General features: G+C 36.7%; 1 protein-coding gene and 1 long non-coding RNA gene across 6 annotated transcripts in view; one reads left to right on the top strand and one right to left on the bottom strand.

The window, feature by feature from the left end:
* The window catches only part of LOC111247495 (uncharacterized), a 32981-nt gene extending 25134 nt beyond the window's left edge, over positions 1–7847 (top strand). For 2 of the 4 annotated variants that reach the window (XM_086982980.1, XM_086982981.1), the window contains 4 exons: positions 440–730; positions 1205–1340; positions 2324–2583; positions 2918–7847. In XM_086982980.1, coding sequence (XP_086839106.1) covers positions 440–730; positions 1205–1340; positions 2324–2583; positions 2918–3385 — 1155 coding nt within the window. In that variant the 3' untranslated portion in view covers positions 3386–7847. The remainder of the gene's footprint in view (positions 1–439; positions 731–1204; positions 1341–2323; positions 2584–2917) is intronic. The other 2 variants (XM_086982982.1, XM_022798462.2) reach the window with 1 other exon arrangement.
* Positions 7848–9844: 1997 nt separating this feature from the next.
* The window catches only part of LOC111247722 (uncharacterized), a 35017-nt gene continuing 23178 nt past the window's right edge, over positions 9845–21683 (bottom strand). The window contains exons 5-8 of one of the 2 annotated variants that reach the window (XR_015323310.1): positions 15446–15586; positions 15060–15164; positions 14221–14469; positions 9845–12705 (exon numbers count right to left, since the gene is read on the bottom strand). This is a non-coding gene — a long non-coding RNA (uncharacterized LOC111247722). The remainder of the gene's footprint in view (positions 12706–14220; positions 14470–15059; positions 15165–15445; positions 15587–21683) is intronic. The other variant, XR_015323311.1, reaches the window with a different exon arrangement.

Genomic DNA, 21683 nt, shown 5'->3' with positions numbered 1-21683 from the left:
TTGAATCATAATCGCTGTAAGGCACGGATAAAATACCTATACTGACGCCCTAGCTATGAAGTTTTTAGAAGCTTGCCATGGTTATCCTGACAAAATTTATTGCTTGGCAAATTAAAAACTTAGTATAAAAAGTGAACTTTAAGATGCTTAGTGTAGCAAAATTCATCGTGGCTCCCAACGAGGTTCAGGAAATAGCATTACAGATTTTAAATATGTACAGTGCTAGTTAAACCCTTTGTCTTATGGGTCAAATTTTGATAATAATTATGAGTAAGTAATAGTAATTATGTTTTGGATATATAGTGTAGTGAAATTCGATCAATATCCTAGGGTGTCTAGTCTAAAAATTAATCTAAACGTATTGTTGCCTGTTGTGTATTAACTGGGAAGCTTAAAGGACAAAAAGAAGAATAATCGTATTTCTTCTGCTCATTTACAGGAAAGTGTTGTCGAGGAATCGCATAAGGTATCTTACGCAACTTACCGTCGGGTATTGGTTGAGAAATTCAATATAGGCTTCAAATCTACTTCATCGATGCACCTTTGCGCGTTGTGCCAGAAGCTCGATGCACGTTTGAAGGACATGGACAATCCTGATCGTGAAACGGTACAACTTACGAAAGATCTGCATCAAGCTGAGGCAAAGAATAGACAGAATAACAAAGAAGCTGATAAACAGTTTGCTATGCAGGATCATACGACAAAAGTACTTGCAGTAGATCTTCAGAAGGTTAGTAGCTAGGAGGCCAGTCACATGCAAACCCATATGAATGTACTCTATCCAACTCAGCGTGTTTATTGTACGTCTGTAAACGTCTATGTATATAATTAACAGACCTAGAGTACATTGGGTATTGATTATGCGTACTCGTTTTTGTCTGTTCGTGCAAATATGACGAAAAGGAGCTGTACTGTTCTTTATCGTATGTTACATGGAAATATCCTCTGCAAATAATGTATGTGTACGGGTATAGTCAGCTATTGCCCGCAGTGGAAAACTTCTTTCTGATTTTAAATGAATCCGAAAAACTTAGAAATAAGATAGTATGCAGGGCTATTGTAAAAAAAATACCCAAAACGGGCACAGTATAATATTATAACGAAATTTGCTAAAGAATCCGATTTAATTTTCCAAATTCAAATCCTCGTCCAAAGATTACTGCATGAATATATCATTAACCTTGGCTTTACTCTATGCGATTAGACGCTGCCAGCACCAATGCTTCGCTCGAATGAAGCTATTTACCGACGTCATCTGGCCGTGTACAGCTACACAGTTTGCGACGTCGCCAGTGGCCAAATGGCTTGCTATCTTTGGGACGAGAGCATTGCTGGTCGAGGTTCGTGCGCTTTTTACGATTATCTCTCACAGTCCTACAGCAGCAGCATGGCTCGTTGCATTTCATATATATGATATATACGGCTACTAGAGTGTTAGAGTAAAGTCTACCGTTGGTAAATATTTTCCCTCACCAATCACACGTGTAATATAATGTTTATCGATAGCGGAGTTTGAACCAGCGTTTTCTCATAGTCCTTTTATCCTTGGAGATATGTGTCTTTTATCTCGATTTTAATATTTTTTTTTAATGATTAAATTGGTTATTTTAGTGGTTTAGCCTAGCACTGTTTCTATATTACATATATTTCTTGAAGGTTTTGAAAAATCTCTACTTCCCTAACATAATTGCCTTTGTGGCAAAACAATATTTTGCCTATCTTTATAATGGAAGTTCAACGGAACATCCAGTAGCTAGAACTGTATTCACTAATAAAACTGCTTTTTCAGTTAGTGAAATATATGTATTAATTTTTTGTCTAACTATGTTTAGAGTTTAAAATTACAATATTTTGACGTCAAGTGTTATAGAAATAACATCTCAGTTAAGCCTTGAAGCGGTAGATTCCGGGGAAACAAATAAGTATACGTTGATCTTAAATGTCCTGTCGCATCAATGACTCATGATTTCTCAGTCTATTTCTAGCTTTATTTATTTAAGGATGCATATGAGAGAGTTTTTCTAACAATAAAATGGCAAGCATTTTTCCATGGAAGCATGCAATGCGATTGAGAATGGTCCACTTTAATTAGAATTATATATACAGCCGAACAACGATCAATCAAACTGATGCAGTTTCTTCGTTTGAATTTAATCGACAGAAAATGTCCTAGACATAGTATTACAAGATGTATATAACCTCGCGCTATTCTGGAAGTTAAAGATTTCTTATGTATTAATATAATCTATAGTAAGAACATTACGATTAATATATTAACTGAAATAAACATTCACAGAATGATTGACGAGAGCCTTCATTATAGGTAAGATGGAAATTTCATCATGCCTCAAGAATTTCATTGACTACACAATGGCACAAAGCCCGGACACACGCACAGTTATAGTCTGGTCGGACAACTGGCTTTGTCCTAACAAAAATCTGGCTCTGTCAGCGATGCTTATGCAGCTTTCGGCTCGCTATAACATTAAAATTATACAGAAGTTTCTCGTAGCCGGACATACTCAGAATGAGTGCGATGCTTTCCATAGCAGAATCGAAGTGCAAAGGAAAAAAGAAACCGAGGTTTGTTTTTCTGTGCCCTAGTGTATAAGCATACTGCATTTTATTTTTTTATGAATTTTTTTATTAACGAGTGTTTTTTTTTTTTTTTTTATATAATTTAACATTGCCGTCCTAATCAACTAAAAAAACTCGAAATTGACTTTGATATTACAAAGCATATTTAACATTTCTTGCCCTAAATTCTGCCATTATTGACGAATTAATCCATGCATCATATGTACTTCTGTAGTTGTACTCATATATAATATATTCTAAGCGAAGAAATTTACTTCTGACGACCAAATTCGCTTGCTCTTCATTAGAATAACAACATTTATTTTCTAACTCATTGCAGATTCTGCTTCCTGCAGATTGGTGCAGCGTGCTGCATAGAGCGGATAGTAAGGTTGCTGTTGTTCAAATGATGCCCTATTCGTTTTTCGATTTTAGTGTCCTTATCGATGGTCTTGAGGCCCCGTTAGAGAAAAAACCCGCAGGACTTGAAGGGGTCGCTTGGGCGAAGGCCGTATCGTTAACTTATACCGGATGCCGCGTTGATATTCTAACACATAAATATGAAACTGTGACAGTAAACTTCGAGCGTAGCAAAGAACGACTGTTAACAACATATCCACCTGTCCTTGGACGCCGTATATCTGTGTCTCCGGCTAAAAAGACAGATTGTGTTTATCTTATGAGAGAAAAGCCGGAAATGTGCAAACAATTTTATGAAGGGCTCGAAACCGCTGATATCGATGATGTGGTCGATCCTGCCTCAGAAGAGCGCGTTTTTGGAGAGAAGATCGATGAAAATAAGGTGTAATCTATTGCCAAAAGTGTTACGTAGCAATTCCAAAGCTGTCAAGTTCCTTTCATTGATAGCAATATATATTGTCGGTATATCAGCTAAGCTATGTAGTACTTGAAACCATTATGGGAGGCATATGCTCAAGATGTAGGTGAAGCTGTCAGAGTTGTCACCATTTGCATTCCTCGTCAAGTTCATCCATCAATTGCATAAGGTATACACCAACTACGCTTCTTCATGATTAAAAAAGACGCTATTTGTTATACGAGGCTTGAAAAAATGTATAAAGCGGGAGCAGAGACACGAATCAACGTAAGTGTGACTAGATAAAGGCATATGTAAAAATGATATTCATGATATATCATACTGATGAGAAATAGCTAAAAATCATTATCTAGCGAAATCTCTAGGAATAACAGCCAGAGTTTCTGTTAACTAAAAAGGATAGATTAATAACAGAATCCTTATGCGCTTCCTTTTTATGGTTCGCGCGAAAGTAAAATGTCTAAAAGCCAGGCAGAGTACAGATGTGTAATATTCCGTATTTTAACAGGTTTTTAGTGATTATTCTAATCATTTAAATAAGTGCAGATTCTGAACTGGCCCAGTGTGACGAAGTATCAAAAGTGCTGAATAATCTTTGTGTGATCATACAAAAACTCTGTCATATGTTCACTGTGAAAAAAGTTCCAAGTCCGTAAAGCCCGCATTGCCTTGGGAAAGGACCAAACATGACATTCATTTGTTTTACAAAAACTATCTCTTTACCTACTGTTATTACTGGGTAGCTTCAAGAAGTATTCTGCATGAGTATACTCTGGTTTAAAATACTCGTTGTTAAAGCTAAAAATGTGAAAGGAGAAAGGGAGAGATATTGAATCGCAAAAAATTAAACTCTAACATGTAAGCATTATGTCGTGCATGATGTTTGCCATTTGCTTGTGTACCTATTATTGATTATCTAACGTCACAACTTTAGCAAGTCTAGGTTCATTTAAGGTAGAGCCCAGTGGACAGACAGAATATGCACAAATATTTATTTAGCATATGCAACTATTACTTTGTTTCCTTTGGTGTCCGTAAAAGCTTACTTATCCCCGCAATATTATCAGCTATTTTATATAAGAAGTGAACTTTATTCTCTTAAAAATAATATTGGTTCAATCCAATCAAATTCCTATTTCCTTGTAGAGAAATTGTTTTCAAGGTGACGCTTAACAACGGCAGCTATCACATCCTAGTCTTTGACTTATGCCATGTTTATACGCGCACTGAGTGAGTATAAATGTGAAAACGGACGATTTATAGTGATCGCTTTTGAAAAGTATCGAAAAGAAGGAAAAACAATTCTGAAAATAATATGTAACATAGCAATTTTTAAAATTAATTTCTTTAGAACACATGATAGGCTTATTAAGACTAGAGGGTATAAATCAAGGAATTTCTTAAAGCATTCTAGGTAATTAGACGCGCAGAGGCTGAATTAAAAATCGCCGCTCGACTGAAAAAAGGAGATTATTGTTTACTAGCAGGAAGCTGATTCGTAAACACCAATAGTTTGTCCTAAACAAGTGACGACGTAAAAGATCATCCTAAAAATGACATGAATGAATCTAGAAAGATACACTTTAGATAACTGTTTGTGAAACTAGTAACGGGTATATGAAATAATATGGAACCCCGTGATGTGTGACTGTTGTGGAAATGGAACAGATTATTTTTTATCTACAAATGAGAGTGTAGAGTCATAGTTGTCACAGTACGCATAACTGTTGATAACATTTTATATGGTGCTACAATCACACGGCAAATTAAACTATTGGATGAAACGAAAACGTGTCTAGGATGAATCTTTGCATTGCGTTACAAAGGGTGATGTTCAATGAGAAGGTTGATGCCTCAATGCGTTTTTTGAGTTTTGATTTCAGGGATAGATAAAAAGCAATCAGCTTTTCTGTTTCGTTCTAGTCGTCGTTGGCATGGTATGACTCGTGATTCGTTTATTTTTAGTTACTCGTTTTTAGAACAGATTGACACGAATAAAAATTGACACAACTATTATTTCAAAGAAGTCATAAAATTAGAACTGAAAAGAAATAGGGAATTGAGAAGCGAACAGTGTTTTACTTAAATAGCTTCTGTGATTGATGCAATTCGTTGACTGCATATTAAGAATGCAGTTCATTTATTTATTTTACTAGCAATCAACTCCATATGTTTTCATAATGGTAAAACTAAAACATATATTACCCATACAAATATTTATATTATTATTTGTGACGTAAGTCTTTAAACAATAGCACACGATAACCTGACGTTATATATATACTTTTGTTCGAATTTTATCATCAGTATCACTATAAAAACTTCGTGGCTAATGACTCTAAAAACGCATTATTATAGAAACAAATTGTATAGAGAAGGAAAAAGTTTAAAGAAAAATATAAAAATTAATGGAAAAACATTCTGGTGTTTATTAAAAGGATATTAGAATGAGAAGCGGAACGTTTTGTACATAACGTAGTGTTTTACGATATATTAATATAATCCAAGTAATTACATTTTATAACAATTGTGAACATAAACGCGAGGTTTTACCATCGGTAAATTAATATGTGTATTATATTCTATATGCTATTGCTAAGTTGTAACATTATTGAGTAAATCCGTTGTTTTCTATGGCTTGAACTGAGCCTATTTTTATCTTCTGCTTTATTCGTATGCTTCCTCCTTTGTTACGACTCATTAGAGACGGTCCTTTCAAAAGGCATTCCGGCACGCATTTCAAGTAGTGTTGCCACTTTTATGCTTTACGGAATATTTAGTCCAATATGGTACATCTCTCAACGGTCACTTACATACAATAAAAATGTGCGCGCGTTAATTTTCCGATATTAGGTACTTCAAACTTGATTACTTTGAACATTATTTTATTATAGTTACGTTATTTAACCTATACACTTATATGCTATGGAAATCAATCGTTCTCTTCAAGTTAATTCAATTCCGTCAAATATGGTAAGGGTAAAAAAAAAACTTATAAAAAGTCGTTCCGAATGAATGGAACAGGTCCATTATAAGGAGTCTCATGTCTGATTAAAAACCTTAGGCAAACGCTTATGATAATAAGAAGCAAAAGCAGATCGTGGAGCTCGAATTTTTCGTTTAGAGTCACATTTACCACTTAGTTAGATAATATGATTGATACTTCGTTTTTCTATTAAGCGTACACTGAAAATTCAGTTCAATCCAGTTTCGCGATCTAGTTTAGCGCTCTAGAGTATTATTTTCTTTTTAACTAAATAATAACTTTTAATGGTTTTAAGATAATAAGCCACATCGTTTTGCGGAGGCCACAAGATTATTATTATTTTTTTTAATTTTGTCGTAAACTCAGTATTGCTTTGCTGACTTGAAAACATTTGTTAAGTACACCAGAATGCATTTACGGTACGTTATACGAAAATACGGTCCACGTGGAAGTTGCACATGCGGCATTTTATTAATTGGATTACAAAAACCCTTGTAAAAAGCTTTATTTTTCATGAAAAAGCATCCTACGAGCTAGTTCTATCAGATCGCTTTAAAACGTAGCCCTCCTCTTTTCGTAGGTGTAGATGTGCCTAAGGAGTTGCCGCTGTCCTAAATACCATGCGTTTTAGGATATTGGCTGTTTTTTTGTCGTCTAATTATCTCCTTTTGCAACCGGACAATCGTTCGCATAACCCGTCTTGTGCATTGCTGAAATACTACTATAATATATAGAATATAGTCAAAATAAGTTTTGAGTATATATTTTGTTTTAAGGTTACTCACTGAAATTGCCATGCGATGCGATATTGTTATGTCCAGTAGTGATTTACGAGGTCGCATCTCGCCGCTGATCATTGTGTTAGCCTGTAGTAAAAATGTGGACTGTCATAGCTTAACATTTTCGGCGCCTCTTAGGGGACTTACTAGACTCCCTGTTATTAGAACACTAAAAAGTGACTGAATTATATTTTACTGCAGTAACGACAAAATTTGCTTTATATATTGTATGGGATCCGCTGAGCATATATGCAGCAGAGGTTCTGTAATTTTACAAATGAATTGTTATTTCTACCTCCAATTATCTCGTGGTATAATTAAATAAGTAATTCTAATATGATCATACACCTTAATCTGTAGTAATTGCTAAATTTGACTCCCAAGTTTTGGCTTGGTGAACGTTTTCTATATGCGTAAGTAAACGCCCTTATTTCTATTTTAGCATTCATAATCGTTTTTGACCTCTTGCTGGTTTTACCTTCGACACGACTTAAGAATTCAAAGCGCGGTTGAAAAACTTTTTCAGAGAAACCCGCGATTTTTTGGCGAGGTGGCATATATCACTTGATGGAAAGATGGAAGAAAATCATGAATAATGACGAAAAATACATAACATATTACTTCTTGTGACAAAAATAAAAAAGTGGTGTTTTCTATTCACTAACAAGGCGTTAATATTTTATGTTCAATTTAGTTCGTAACATTTGGCGAATGTAATTATTTAAGTTTCAGGAAATTATACAGTATATAAAGAATGCGTTGTACTTCTGTCAAAAACGAATTCTATTTCTCAGAAGTTAAATAGAGCTAATTCCTATCGCCAAAAATCTCAAATTTTAGATTGTTTTCCTTTAATAAAGAATTATCATTCTCAAACCGTCCAAAAAATATTAACCTAGCTAGAATATATCTCGCAAATGGCTTTCAATGCAACCCAAATCCTGAGAAGCGTAACTTATCTATGATGTGTATTTATGGATAAGTTTTCGTTTGAACTCCGAGTGATACTATGGAGATGATTACGCAAAAAGTGCACAGCATCTCCAAACGCGTAAAAGGCTTTTTCCTGACCTTAAATTAGAGGACCCAGAAAGTGATGAGAAAACCTTAATGTGCGCGTATGCGCAGCAATCGCTGAGTCATGCGTGGAAATAAAGCTTATAACTAAGACAGCTAAGATATCATCTATAAATCGTATAATTATCATGTCAGAGTGCCTAAAATGTTGTTTTATGATAAAAATAAAAAGCTGCATTTTTTATATAGAATAAAAACATGGCCCACAAACTAAATTGGGTAAACTGAGATCCGTAATAAAGAAGCATATGAATCTCATTCGTGATCATTGTGGTATGCATGTGTGGTGTCCGCCACACACTCTATATATGTCATACTATGAAAACTCTACAGAAAAAGTGATTTTTGTAAAGAACTGCTACTTTTTGACTTTCTGCAAGATCCTGAATAATCCGTACTGTTTATTTTACACTTTTATATACGTAAAAATGGAGTATCGTAATTTAATATAAAATTGCGATTCAAAGTCGGCTTTTTTTTAATGGAAACCCGCGTTGGCAGCATTAAGTTGATTAGAACGAAAATTCAGCTTTGGCAGTAACTTTAAGACGAATCTACTGTAGCAGCAATAATATTCCAGGTTGTGGTGCGATAGCTAGAAAATAGCGATCCGTTGAACTAAGGCAGCGTGAGTTATGACCTCAGAGTTACCAAAAATATTAGGATCTGTTGTATGGAATCTAAAATATTTATGCAACAAGGTTTGCTAGTGCTCATTTGCCTTTTCGATCAGTTTATCGATTCAGTTTGACAAATTACATCGTGTAACGATCTGCATGCAACGTTTAGCACACAGTTGATTGTAGGGGATATTTGCTGAGTTTCACGTTGTCATTGTTCGGCGGATTCAAGTAGTTCTTCCCGTGCCGAGGATGAAAGACGTTGTAAACAGTCCACCATGCGCACAATTTTAAAGAAAGATGGTGGTAAAGTTTAAATTAAACGCGTAAACCGACGTATAAAACGCTCTGTTTAAAACGTTCTGAAGCTGCAACCGACCTAGTAATGAATTCTAATTTCAGTAAACATATTGGCGTTGTCTTCATTCTCATTCGATTTTTTTTGAGACGTTCAAAAAAACAAAATTTTAACTAAACTTAGAGTGTTTTAATACTTTTACGTTGAACCACCACCAGGGTAAGACTTATATGCGCCAAGTGTCTGGCTCAATCCCGACAATTAAGGTACTACCCAGTAATTCTCAATTGTTATATTTCACTTTAAAGCTATCCCGGATCTTCATTTACTAGTAACGTTAGCGGGTGGTCGAAGAGGGTAGTAGATGCCGCTAAATCAGCAAGACAGGATCATTCTTGTGAGGTTTTCCACCTTTCTAAACGAGCTAGTTCGCAGGCGGAGTTGTAACCTTTACTCTTCCTGTGAACCCATCAATTCAGTCGCGTCTTCCACGTCTTTTTTCTTAATTACCCCGCTTTTTTTTTCAAGTCTTATTTTATCTCCTTAGAATTCCTGCTACCTTAACCTAATGGATGTAGCAAAGTTTTTTGTCCAGTGAGGTTTTTGCGCATTTGGCAATCTTGCCCACTTTGTGTCATTTTTTATTGATTATAAGTAAGATAGCTTCACTTCACGATAAAAGCCATTTGAATATCATTTTTATTCATCCAGAAAGCAAGCTTGTGTCAATTGGAGTGCCGCTCGTACGAGTTTTTAGGTTCTACGCTTTACGGTGTTTTACGCTTAAAGTGACTATTAGGCCATCTGCGTATGCGATGAGCTTTACGGCGATCGGGAGATTCTCCAGTTGCATTACTCCGTCATACGCCAAATTCTACAACGAAAGACTAAGGATCAATTTCTGTCGGGCGCCTATCATCACCTAGAAATGGAAAGATATTGTGAGATAGATGCTGATTTAGTTTGCTCAATATCGATTTTCACGGAAAGCTATTAAACGCATTTATCACGTCTAAAAAGATGACTAAAAATAGCTTTTTTGAGCGACCCTTGGCGTTCTCTATAGTCTCTCCCTATTTATTATTTTTGTAGCTTCTGTCTGAATAGACTTGCGTTTTCATTAATAGATCCGCGTATCCATTTTGATTGACCTATAGGACACCGTTCTCATTTAAGCGCTATCGAAGCCTGCTTTTAATTATTACTTTAAAGCTTTTCGTCAAACCACTTAGCAAGCGGATAAGGCAATGCAAGATTTCCTTGCAAAAATAACGGTAATCTATCGTTCCTAGTTGGAGCAACAATATTATGTCAAAGAAAAAAGTTTCTACACTTTTTTCAACTGCAGAAAGCAGGAGGAGCACTACATCTTTTATTCTTATGACATTATCAGCTACGTTTTGTTTATGATTTTCTCCCATCTTTTCACAAAGTAACATATGCGGTCCCATCTAAAGATAGTGGATTTTGTCTAGAACAAGTTTACCATCTACATTTTAAGCTGTTGGAAACGCAAGCTTTTTTACAACGTTATAAACATATCCAACCGTTACTAAATAGTTGTACTGATTAGGTAAGCCCTTCTCGAGCTTACGGTGTATGTGTGAAGGCTTGTGCATGAAATTTTTCTACCACCGGGGAAAAGCTGGACTAATGATAGCTGCAGTGAACTGTAAGTTCAAATTTATACTTCTGAATTTGCCTCTAAACGCAATTGTTTTTCATCGACCTACTTATATGTAGTCCTTAGCAGTTGGTGATATGAAACTTATGCCTAATTTATATATGTAAGTATTGTATCAAAGTACGTATGAAAGTCACAAAGAACCTGCCAATGCACATAAAACACGCTATATGCTGATACTGGTTATGCTGTAACGCTTACGCAAAAGGAATAATGTATGCTAGTGGGATAATGCTTCAACCGGATCATTATTGTTATCACGCGCTGAATAGGCACGGACCAGACGGCGATAGCATGATCTTCGCCAGCGGCGTATGGGAGAATAACAGCGGCAGCAGCTAATGAGATCCAGAGATGATTGACCTCGTACCTGGCGTAATTAAAATCATATGCTAAAATTATGTTCACTGCTTGCTGTGGAACCTTAAGCTCCGCCAAGTCGCAGCGCCGAAATAAACCAATTTTTTTTTTAAACTGAAAGAAGCTTTAAAACGTCTTTACATGATATTCAGTCGAGCCTCTCTAAGTGACTTCTAACGTGCCAGCATGTTTGAGCTATACGTCGACGAGCATTTATAGTTTATTTATTGGGGTCAAGAATGTTGGCTGCTACAAGTTAAGAGATGTCTATGTATATAATCCAATGGATTCGTGCTATAATAATAAATTAGTGAGATTTTTGTCGTTTGTTTAGTGGCTTTCATGTCGTCTGAGCCATCGGTTTCTAATTGAGTATCAGGTGGAGTTATTAAAGGGTACTAGGTAGGTTAAAGTATTAGGTACGTCTCGTCCCTTTTACAAGCCTTCCGTGATTGCGGTCTGCTGTGAAAGGAATCGAGTTCAGGCTTTAAAGGTTTGAATAAAAATGTTTGTTAGCTTAAACTTCTCAATTTTTTTGTTGGAGCTAAAGGTTAACAAAACAAACTCCAGAAATTTCGAGAGACCATTCAAAATTGATATGTTAAATCCAAAAAAAAGCCAAAACCTTTTGACTTTATGAACTCATCTCGCTTCAGTGAATTTTTTAAAGAAATATAACTTTCTTAAATCAATTTCTGTAAGACTCTCGCGTATGATTCTATGATTACTAATGTTAAATGGGCTCAGAGAGTGCAGTTTTCTGACTTGACAAGTCTACGGAGTCAAATATGACTGACAATACCGACGATATAACGTCAACGAAAGCGAGTATTTCGAGATTATATATCTTGACCTCGGACTAGATTTAATCCGTGATAGACCCAAAAGACCCATAAATAATTTATTATTTAGCTTTGCTCTAATCTTCTTATAGATCGTGCTGTTGACCAAACACTATCGATTACTAAGTGCCCGGCTTACCCTTAGATGGTAATTGACTATTTCCTTCACCGTCTCTTTCATTGATGTTTTTCGTTCTTCTTTTAACTAACAGAGCCGGAAACTCTACGTCTCCATATAATAATACAATACAAATCGACTCCTCCAAAATACACTGCAAAACCATGTGAACTCCCTGATATGGCACGAAATGGTGAGGAACATATTGTCAGTTCCACGAAGCAAAGCGATGTCGATTTTGAACGAATTACCGAACTAGCACACGATGCTCAGTTGGCAATTGCCTGTGACTGTCAAGAACGACCAACCGCCTGAACCCCGAAAATCTGCCCTTGGCTGTTGCCCCCTTGAAGGTAAGGATTGATGGGTCGAAAAGTCTTCTCCCTTTTGTCGTTCCCTTTTGCCCCATGCTGTTCGAGTCGGCTCCAAAAACTTCGTTGGACCACCCTCGTTGGAACAAAATGGGCGGTAACGGTGTGGCTTCAATTCGTCCCTTTGCCTTTTTCATGGGTAGCTCTGGGCCCCACTGAAAATCACAACAAAATAAATTAAGGGCCCTTAGTTCTATAGCTCGGTATCAATGTCATTGAACCCAGATATGGAAGTTGTAAAACACTAACAAAAAATAGGCTACTTTCTCCTGGATTGAAACAATGCCTAGCAGCGAAGCTTTATTGTGGTGATGTCAGGCATTCATTTGGCACTTTATTAATCTCAAATGATCCAAAACGGCAGTCCGTTAAAAAAATAATGTAATTAAATTTTATTAAAGATATTATTACTACATTTTAAATACACTGCAGTTTACGACAGCCTTAACGAACCGATATGCTTGTGACTGGACCAACAACAACCGATAATCGACTTTCAGTTACGATATCTTTATATTGATTTCAAATAAACGAAGATAGATCATTGATGACTGGTAGAAGGCAAGACCTGACGCTATATACAATAGACAAAATCCTTAACATTTGGTCTGCATAGTTGCCTCAAGTTTGGTGCCATTTGAACTGCACTGTTTATCAAAAATTACAATTGATACCCTACTTGGCACAGATAAATAATGTTTGCTCATACTTTCGTTTAGTACCAAAGCTACGAAGTGGAAAAAAAGTTAACTGTATTATTTTCACTTTTCCGAAACCATGTTTTCCAAAACGATAAAGGATAATGTTGATTGCTTAATTAGAAGCGAAAATATTAGGTTATACTACACGCGAAAGAAAGGGAATTAGTGAAATCAATAAATAAACCTGTGCGGCGATGAATATTGGGTATGCCTTCTTCTAGTACATAGGACATCACTTGAGTATTGAAATGAACGAGCATTGGTTTGTTTTTCTAGTGCAAAAAAAATTATTTTTTTTATATTGCGTTATACCTGCTACAATTGGAAAAAGAAGCTAATTTTTTCAGTTTTGAGTTATTCAAAGGGCTTTTTGATTCACCTCATAGACGAAATGAATGAAATGGAAATACTGTAAGGGCAGACGTAGTTTGTATTAGAATTGAGATATAGCCTATACAGTTGAGAAATACAAAGGAAGTAGTGAAAACCACGATGAACTTAGACCGAATATCGTCACTGCGTCCTTGAAATAATCAACTAAGGCTAACAGTTCAGCTGTAATCCGCACTACACGTTAATTTAAATGTATACAATATATAATAATGGGTAACAAGAATTCAGGCATGACAACTGCGGGCAGGCCTCGATGACACGGTGGGCGACTCGTTCTCGTCTGCAAGTGCCACCAATGATTAATACTTTTTTATTCGCAGTAAGCATAAATTGAAGTGACGAAAAGGTCTGCATCGTCAGAAAGAGCTGTACACTAGGTAAAAGAATATCTTCATTAAATTGTCTTTTTTAACACCAATTGAGTACTAGTATTGCTTTTAGAAGCTACAGTGGCTATGTTTAAATAATTATTTTTCTGCGTGCAACGTCAGTGGGAGAATAAAAATAGAGAAAACCTTATCTAAGTTCTGTAGATAGCAACGTTTGACAAAATTTGTATCAGACTTATCTGTTTACCTGGATCTATACAAAAATAATGAGACCATTCCTAGAAAGTATCCGAGAGTTATTAAGACAAGTGTTCCATCACTCCTACAAGATTTGGATGTTGGAGACGTAGATGTTTGCTAGCGAGGATCAGAGGCGTGACGAGCGATCCATGGGCTTTATCAGGTTAGCACAGGTAGACGTGTTTAAAAGTGTATCAGCGCCGCCGTCTCCCCGATGTGTTGTTCAGCAATGAAATTCGACAATTTCGTTGGCAACCTGCTGGAGAAGAAACACAAATGGCTCGACAAATCGCTATTTCACTATTAATTATCCCCAGGTCTACATCAAAACAAATCGAGTTTGAGATGCTTATTCTATTTATTATTGCTGAATCATATGCACATCAGCGTGTCATCTCCATGCCACTCTGCTGAATCTCAGAGTATGAAAAGTGTTTGTTATTCAGTGATCCCTCTAAATTACGATAAATGTACTTAGCAAAATATAACTAATTTGTAGTCTAAAATTTGAAATAGGTTTACGTTTTCTACTTCATGTGAACATATGTACATAACAAAGCTGAGAACAGAAAGGTGCAATAGTTCACTCTTGGCCAAGAACTCTAAAATCGTGTCTATATTCAACTTGAAACTTGAGCCCGTTTGAATAAATGCGTCATCGATACAAGTGAATTCACTATTAGATAATCTCCGTAAAGATAGTTACTTGAACCAAGAGTGTGCGCTACGCATGTTTTTTATTGTCATAGAAGAAATGAACTGGATTGTATGATTCGTAATCTTTTTCTGCGAGAAAACTGATATGATTAAGATCGACGATTTTAATCAATATAGAAGGGTAATTACTTCGTTAGCTTTCTGTTTCTTCTCTAGGCCCGGCCGTGTTTCATAGAGGATTTCAGTACGACTGAGATGACAATTCGGCCCGAGAATGACAACGATTGCGCGTACCTTCATATTTTTCAAGATCAAATTGAGACATATAAGATTGGATAAATTATTCTTGGTTAATCCTCGCTTGATAAAGTTATGAGTTCCTACTTTCAAATCTCATTTAACGTTGCTAACAGTTGTATGGTGCGAGCTCCATAAACTCGAAGAACCTTTATTTATGAGAACTCGTTCAAGGTAACCGCTTGCAATTTAAACATTTTAAACGGCACCTCCTTCAGAAGCTTATAGTGATGACTGTTAATTTAAGCTAAATCTACTAGTTTGCTAAAGCCACTTACTTGGAGAATTCATATTAGAACTTCAGCCGGCTTTCTTTTCAACTGAGTGCGACATTTAGAAGGAACTCATGGATCTTATATTCTCTCGGGCAGCTACTCCCGCAAAACTCAGGGTCAGGTGGTTGCGACCAACGATGCCTACTACACAGAACAAATGTTATTAAAATAAAAAAAAAGTATTCAGCGTGCAATTTTATTCGAGACTTCGATATAATAGATAATGAGCGTTCGGAATCGTTAAGAACGGACCAGAATGCTCTCGGTGTTACAAAGCATTCTCAAGCTCCCTGATAGCTGCAAGTAGGTCATCTACCAACGCCTAGACAGCAAAACTGAACTTGTGAATTTCGTTGTTCAACGAAATTCTGCGATCCCGCGCAGACTGCCGCGGGTCTACAAAGGTGTCATTGTGACCTGCGCGGCGAAGATAGTTGTTTTCTTTTTAACAGTAAATTTGAATCATAGTGCTACATCTTATGTACCAAAGGCTCTGGTATACGGTATGCGGACCTCCACGGCGTTTAAGAAAGAGTCTCTTTATACACTGTAAAATGCACGGCGGTAATCCAATTAGACTAGTTATTATTATGCTTTACATGTCTCCCTGTTAACGTTGATGAATGTACAGTTGGCCTTTGCTTCGCTTTCAATACCGCGGAATAGCTGGGGTGGATCTACTGCTGCTTAAATCATTCTTTTTCAGCCTGCATGTATATTTTTCCTGGCCACCGCTAAATAAGTATGATCCACGGGAGTCAGCCCAATGCCTCCGTGGCCTTTACGCAACCAGGTGAGATTTGCCCGAAGAAGCATAGGCGAAGCGATTTGTTGGTGTTTACCGCTTCCAGATTTGATGATTACCACTTCGTGAGCACTACCGACAATAGGTTTGTTACTATCAGGTACACGATCTCCCAGATTCATTGTCAGGTTCACCGCTAAATTTTTTTAGCACTTTTAATTCCTATCCTTTATTGAGAGTCTTAAGAAGCCTTCAATATTTTCCTCATAATTTTTAATAATTTTGCCAACGCTGAGATTGGAACCAGTATATGTTTATTAGTAAAACTATCATAATAACATGCTCAAAGTGATACGCACTAATCACTCAGACCACGCCTAAATCTTTACATACGCTTAGCAGAGTTCAAATCGCTTCACATATTCTATGTTGTATCAGAGAGAAAAAGAGCAGTATATATAATTAGACATAAGATACTTCTTAATTTACAGTCTTGCTGAAGTTTGCGCCTTTGCAAATGTGAAAGAAGCCCATTCCAGACTATTGCGGCGGATATCTTCGGGACGTGCTACACGTAAACCTAATTTCAACGGGGAGTTACAGGATTGTGTTTCGCACCACTGATATTGCAAACAAGATTTTTATTTAAATAACATACTTGCTAATAAAGCTTCATATAGCACACTGCCGATGAACTATTCTAACACATGACAAGTATTCACTGATTCCAACTGTCAAAATAAATCTAATAGTATTCTAAGGATACACAATATAACCTTATGTCGCCGTCGTTTACACAAGTAAAGAAAATCTGACCTGAAGATTTTACGTTTCGTTTTGATCTCATTAGTGTCAAGCGCAATCACTGCTATTGAAAGGGACGGTATGAAACGGTCATTTATAGTGGGAATATTATTTTGAAATGAGCTAGATATTTAAAAGAATACCGAAGTACCATGCAAGTGAAACACTGGAAGCCTCTGGAAAGTTTCATATCCCTTTGTATGATGAGAGCTGGTTCCAGCTGCTGTTACTAATATTGGCTAGCTGTTCCCAGATAAGCGAGAATCTTTATCTTGGTCATGCTGCACTCAGTTATAATTTTATATCCTTCGACAGTCTCGTGTGAAATTCGGAAGTGTTGCTGACGACAGGTTGAATTGAATGGTAAGAACCGAATTACATCATATCAACCGTTCTGGGATAAAGCCAATTTCATCATATGCGTGGTTGATTAGTAGGTTGGGATATAAGTAAATCTGGGTGTTGACGGACGCAGCACTTAACTTATTTTTAGTAATAAATTAATAGCTCAACTTATTTCTCTTTAACCAATTTATTTCTTTTCCTCTGAAGTATTCAGGGCTGGTGTTGAAAATTTGTCTAGCCAGATTTATAGACCATTTTTACTGTCAAGTGTGCGGTTACTTATTATTTACAATGGTGGGTAAAAATAATGATCCGCTAGAGCGAAATTATGGTGAGTGCAAAAGAACAGCATACTCAAGTTCTTACAGGGCTATCTTCACACCCTATGCCATGTGAAGCTTTGTATTGTTGATAAAAGAGATGGTGTTGCCTCGTTTATTGGGTGTTTTTCAAAGCATAGCGTCGTTCCCTTGATGCAACCGAGCTGTATACAAATCCTTGTTTACTGTCCTGTTATTCCCAAACATTTCCCAGTGTATAGAACTCTTTTAGTCCTAGAAAACGAAAATCACCGTGTTCTTAGGGATGAATATCTGATTTAACTCTGAAAGTAGGCGTCTCTTCTGAAGTTGCCTATTCATTTCTCTGCTTTATAATGAAGGCACTATTTATCATCACCATCTACAAGTGCGCATATAAGCCTGTCACTGTCTCTGCGTGTTGTTTAGTGCCACGGGATTTGTTGACAGCCAATGTGAATACACGATACACTCAAACTTCTCATTTTTAGGCAAATCTTATCGACTTGAAGTGTTTGTCTACAGTACGTGCCGAAAAGGCACGCTTTTTCATTTGGAATCTCCGTATTTATAGCCTGGGCTCGACATGCTTTGATGAATTCCATTCACTGCACAATGGAATTACAACGGATTTACATGCGAGAGAGAGAAAAAGTAGTTTCGAATAGAATATATGAAGAAGTAAAGAAACAGTGGATGAGTAAATGGGAACGGAGCACTAAAAACAAACCGAAAGTACTTGTGTACCAACCTAACACATATCATGCAGTACTCAAGTCATTTTCCAGTAAAAACTGTGAGCACAGTTTAGTAGGACCGTTTATCCAAATGATATCAAATAGTTTAGTTAACATTAAAAAATGCACTCTAAAAGGCAAAAAATACAAGACTCGTACTGCGATTAATCGAGGTCCTTTTATATCAAATTACTCAATTTTGTTCATGTATTATGAAGTAACCTCTGCGCCTTTCAAAAACTCTAGGCAAAAAACTTCTCGAACTAAAAGCATGACCCATTTTTAAAACTTCCAAGTTGTAGTAGTAAAAAAATTTCGCCGCAGGTGGTTTAGGGGCACTCTCTACCCTTTCCATTCAAAACACTTAGCTTCACGGGTACCTTCCTAGTTTAGCTGCAAATATAACGGCGAGCACATTAGCACGAAGTATCCTAAAGTTTTGATGGAAATGTAACACGTATAACTTAAACGTTTTTGTCAATAGCCACGGGCTGGCACTTCAACTAATCAAACTCTATTCACGATTCGACACACACTTAAAATTCATTTGTCGCTTATCAAAGAAAAGACACAAGTGTAATGTACGCGCATATTATGTTCATTAACATGCAATACTGACAGCTGGTCCCCTAATACTAGTAATCAATCTAGAGCTTTTAGTATGCTATCGTTATAGATGGAGAACCCTAAGCCACAATTCATTGGTGTTTTCACTGGAGGATTCGTCGCGCATCATTGAGTAGATTGTTCTGAGGTACTTTTCTGTTATTTGCGTTTTGTTTGAATTTATATTTTGTCAGTCTTTATTACGCCTAGTAACAGACTGAGGCTGAGACACCTTTGCAGTTGTTTTTTATACAAAAAGAGTCGAAGAAGTGTTTTTGTGAAGAGATGCTAAAAATTATTTACAGAGTATGCTTCTACAGTCGTAACTAATCTTTTCGGGTAAATCATTTTTACTGGATATGAAAATATCCAAAAACTTGTTTTTGGTTAGCACTGCTAGTTATTCGTTTTGTGCGAACAAGTGATCTATTTTTAGGTATGGCGTAACAGTATCTACCTAGGGGTTCTCCAATAAACCTATGAAACGGTATGGCAACCATATAAGCAGCTGTTAATCTTAATAATAATAATAATATCTTTATTATTATTACTGCCTTCCTTATTTGCTTTTTTCTTTTATTCCTTATTTTGCTAATAGCTAAAATTTGCCGGGGGCTAAATTTGGTAAGTAGGGCGGGTAGTTCAGCAATTCAGGTTTCAATTCGTTTACAATTCCGTCATCTAAACACATGTCTTAAAAAGCAATACATAGCCTTGATAAAACTGAACTTTAGTATCGATAAGAGGTTTTGATTTATTCTCAGGAGCCAACTCAGATGGCACAAATTTTGCCTAATAATTGACTATTCTAGATAGTAAATAAAGATATGCTTACTCTACAATATGCGTTACATTATTCATCGATTTTCAGCTTTCAGCTTTTGACACAGTTCGACACAATATTTTTCGGAGTTAGCTGAAGTTTCTAATAATTGACAAATCAATAGCCAATGCCGATACAGGCACGTTTGAACTTGTACACGTGGAAAGGAGGTACATTTACTATCCCTACTTTTTACCGATGTTATGAAGTATATATCTATGGGTAAATAATTATTTATTTAGAAGTTATCCTACTTTAAATATGGTCAAAAGTCATCGTTGATGAACAGGAACAGAAAAGATAATCGGGTCGCTTAGATAAAAAAAATTCACTTTTATAGCTTAATAACCCGCTTTTGAGCAATGCTATCAGTTAAAAAGTATGCATCACATAAGCCACACATGTCCCAAATTCTTTCAACAGGCTTTTGATTTTGGTCAAGGATGACAAAAAAATGTCAAAAAAGCTGCCTTTTTGACATCCTTATAACCAGCCGATCTTTGGGTCCCGATGAAAGCAAAATTTTATAAACAATTGGAAGCAAATAAAAAAAACTCTGCAGTGGGGCTTAATACTTGACTATAAGCAAATGAAGGTTTAGAGAAATGCACCGATAAGCAAGAAGCACCCTTTTGCACTAATTTAACACTGTGGGATTGAAATTATATTTACTCTCACTAAACGTAGGTGCATATTAATGAAAAAGATAATTGAAAAAAGAAGCTTTCTTTGTATATTAACCGAATATATTATGTCTATGTATATGACTAACTACCCTCCTTCGTGACCAACTGTATACACGCACCTAGAACTAACGCAACTCTGATGTCCCAGCCTGCCATTGATAAAATTATCGTGCATGGGCCCGAAGAGGTCGAATGCCTGGCGCTTTTGTTGATGCCGACCTTTACGGATCATCCCAGAATAACGAAGCTGTGTGGAAACTGCTTCCAGAAACCCACTTAATTAGATACGAGGAAGAATTGATGGACCCATCTTTTCTCGTCATCGCTGTGTATTTTTACATGGATTTGGTCAATGTATGAAACACTTAGTTGTAGTTACTGAGGCCAACAGTACTACAACAGCAGTGTTTCTTGATGTATTGATGTATTGATAGCGACCTTGTTCGCTTACAAGTTGTAATAATTCATCTCATTAAAAGAATGCGAAACAAGACATAGTACCGTGGCTTTAAACCGATTTATTAGTGTGACATCATGGGATTTTTTTTCTAGCAATTCCTGGAATACCTGGTATAGGAGAATCTACCTCCCTGTAGTGGCTACCTAATTACTAATTTCTACTATCCTAGACTGCCTTCACCTGTGCAGTGTTACCATCAGAGGATTTTCATCAACACACCAGCAGGATTTATTTACTACAGGACGCCGTCCGATGACAACGATCACTGCTTTTGCTGGACCGGCTGAAGACTACGGCTTCACAGCTCCATTTCTTGTTATGTCCTGGCCATCACTACAACGTCAACTGACGACCTGCAGACAATCCACGCCATTGCATATTCCGCCTTCTCCATCGTATGATAACGGGGAGCAGCCCTTCTGCTTCCCATTCTTTTTCGACGACTTTGTCTTTGACAGTGTTCATTTTCTTCCTTCACATTCCCGTATGTACCCGCGAGGATGTAGGTTGCCCCAACTAGCAGCGTGGTCGAAGTGGCAACACCGGCCATGTTGGTGGGTGGCAAACATCGAAACCCACAATGGCTTCTCTGAAGTCCGTGTCGCTCAGGGGAGCCGAGTGAAGCGACTTAGCCTGTTGTCGACGAACTGTACCGGAGATGGCCACTGTGGCCAGTGTGGCACTATGATGATGATCAAATTCTCGGTAAACAAAAGCGTTGTCTTCATCCCCTTCA

The sequence above is a fragment of the Varroa destructor genome, unplaced genomic scaffold, assembly GCF_002443255.2.
Source record: "Varroa destructor unplaced genomic scaffold, Vdes_3.0 BEIS01000003.1, whole genome shotgun sequence".
Taxonomy (NCBI): Eukaryota; Metazoa; Arthropoda; class Arachnida; order Mesostigmata; family Varroidae; genus Varroa; species Varroa destructor.
The sequence above is the reverse complement of the archived record's forward strand: the minus strand, read 5'-3'. Positions and strand labels throughout refer to the sequence as shown.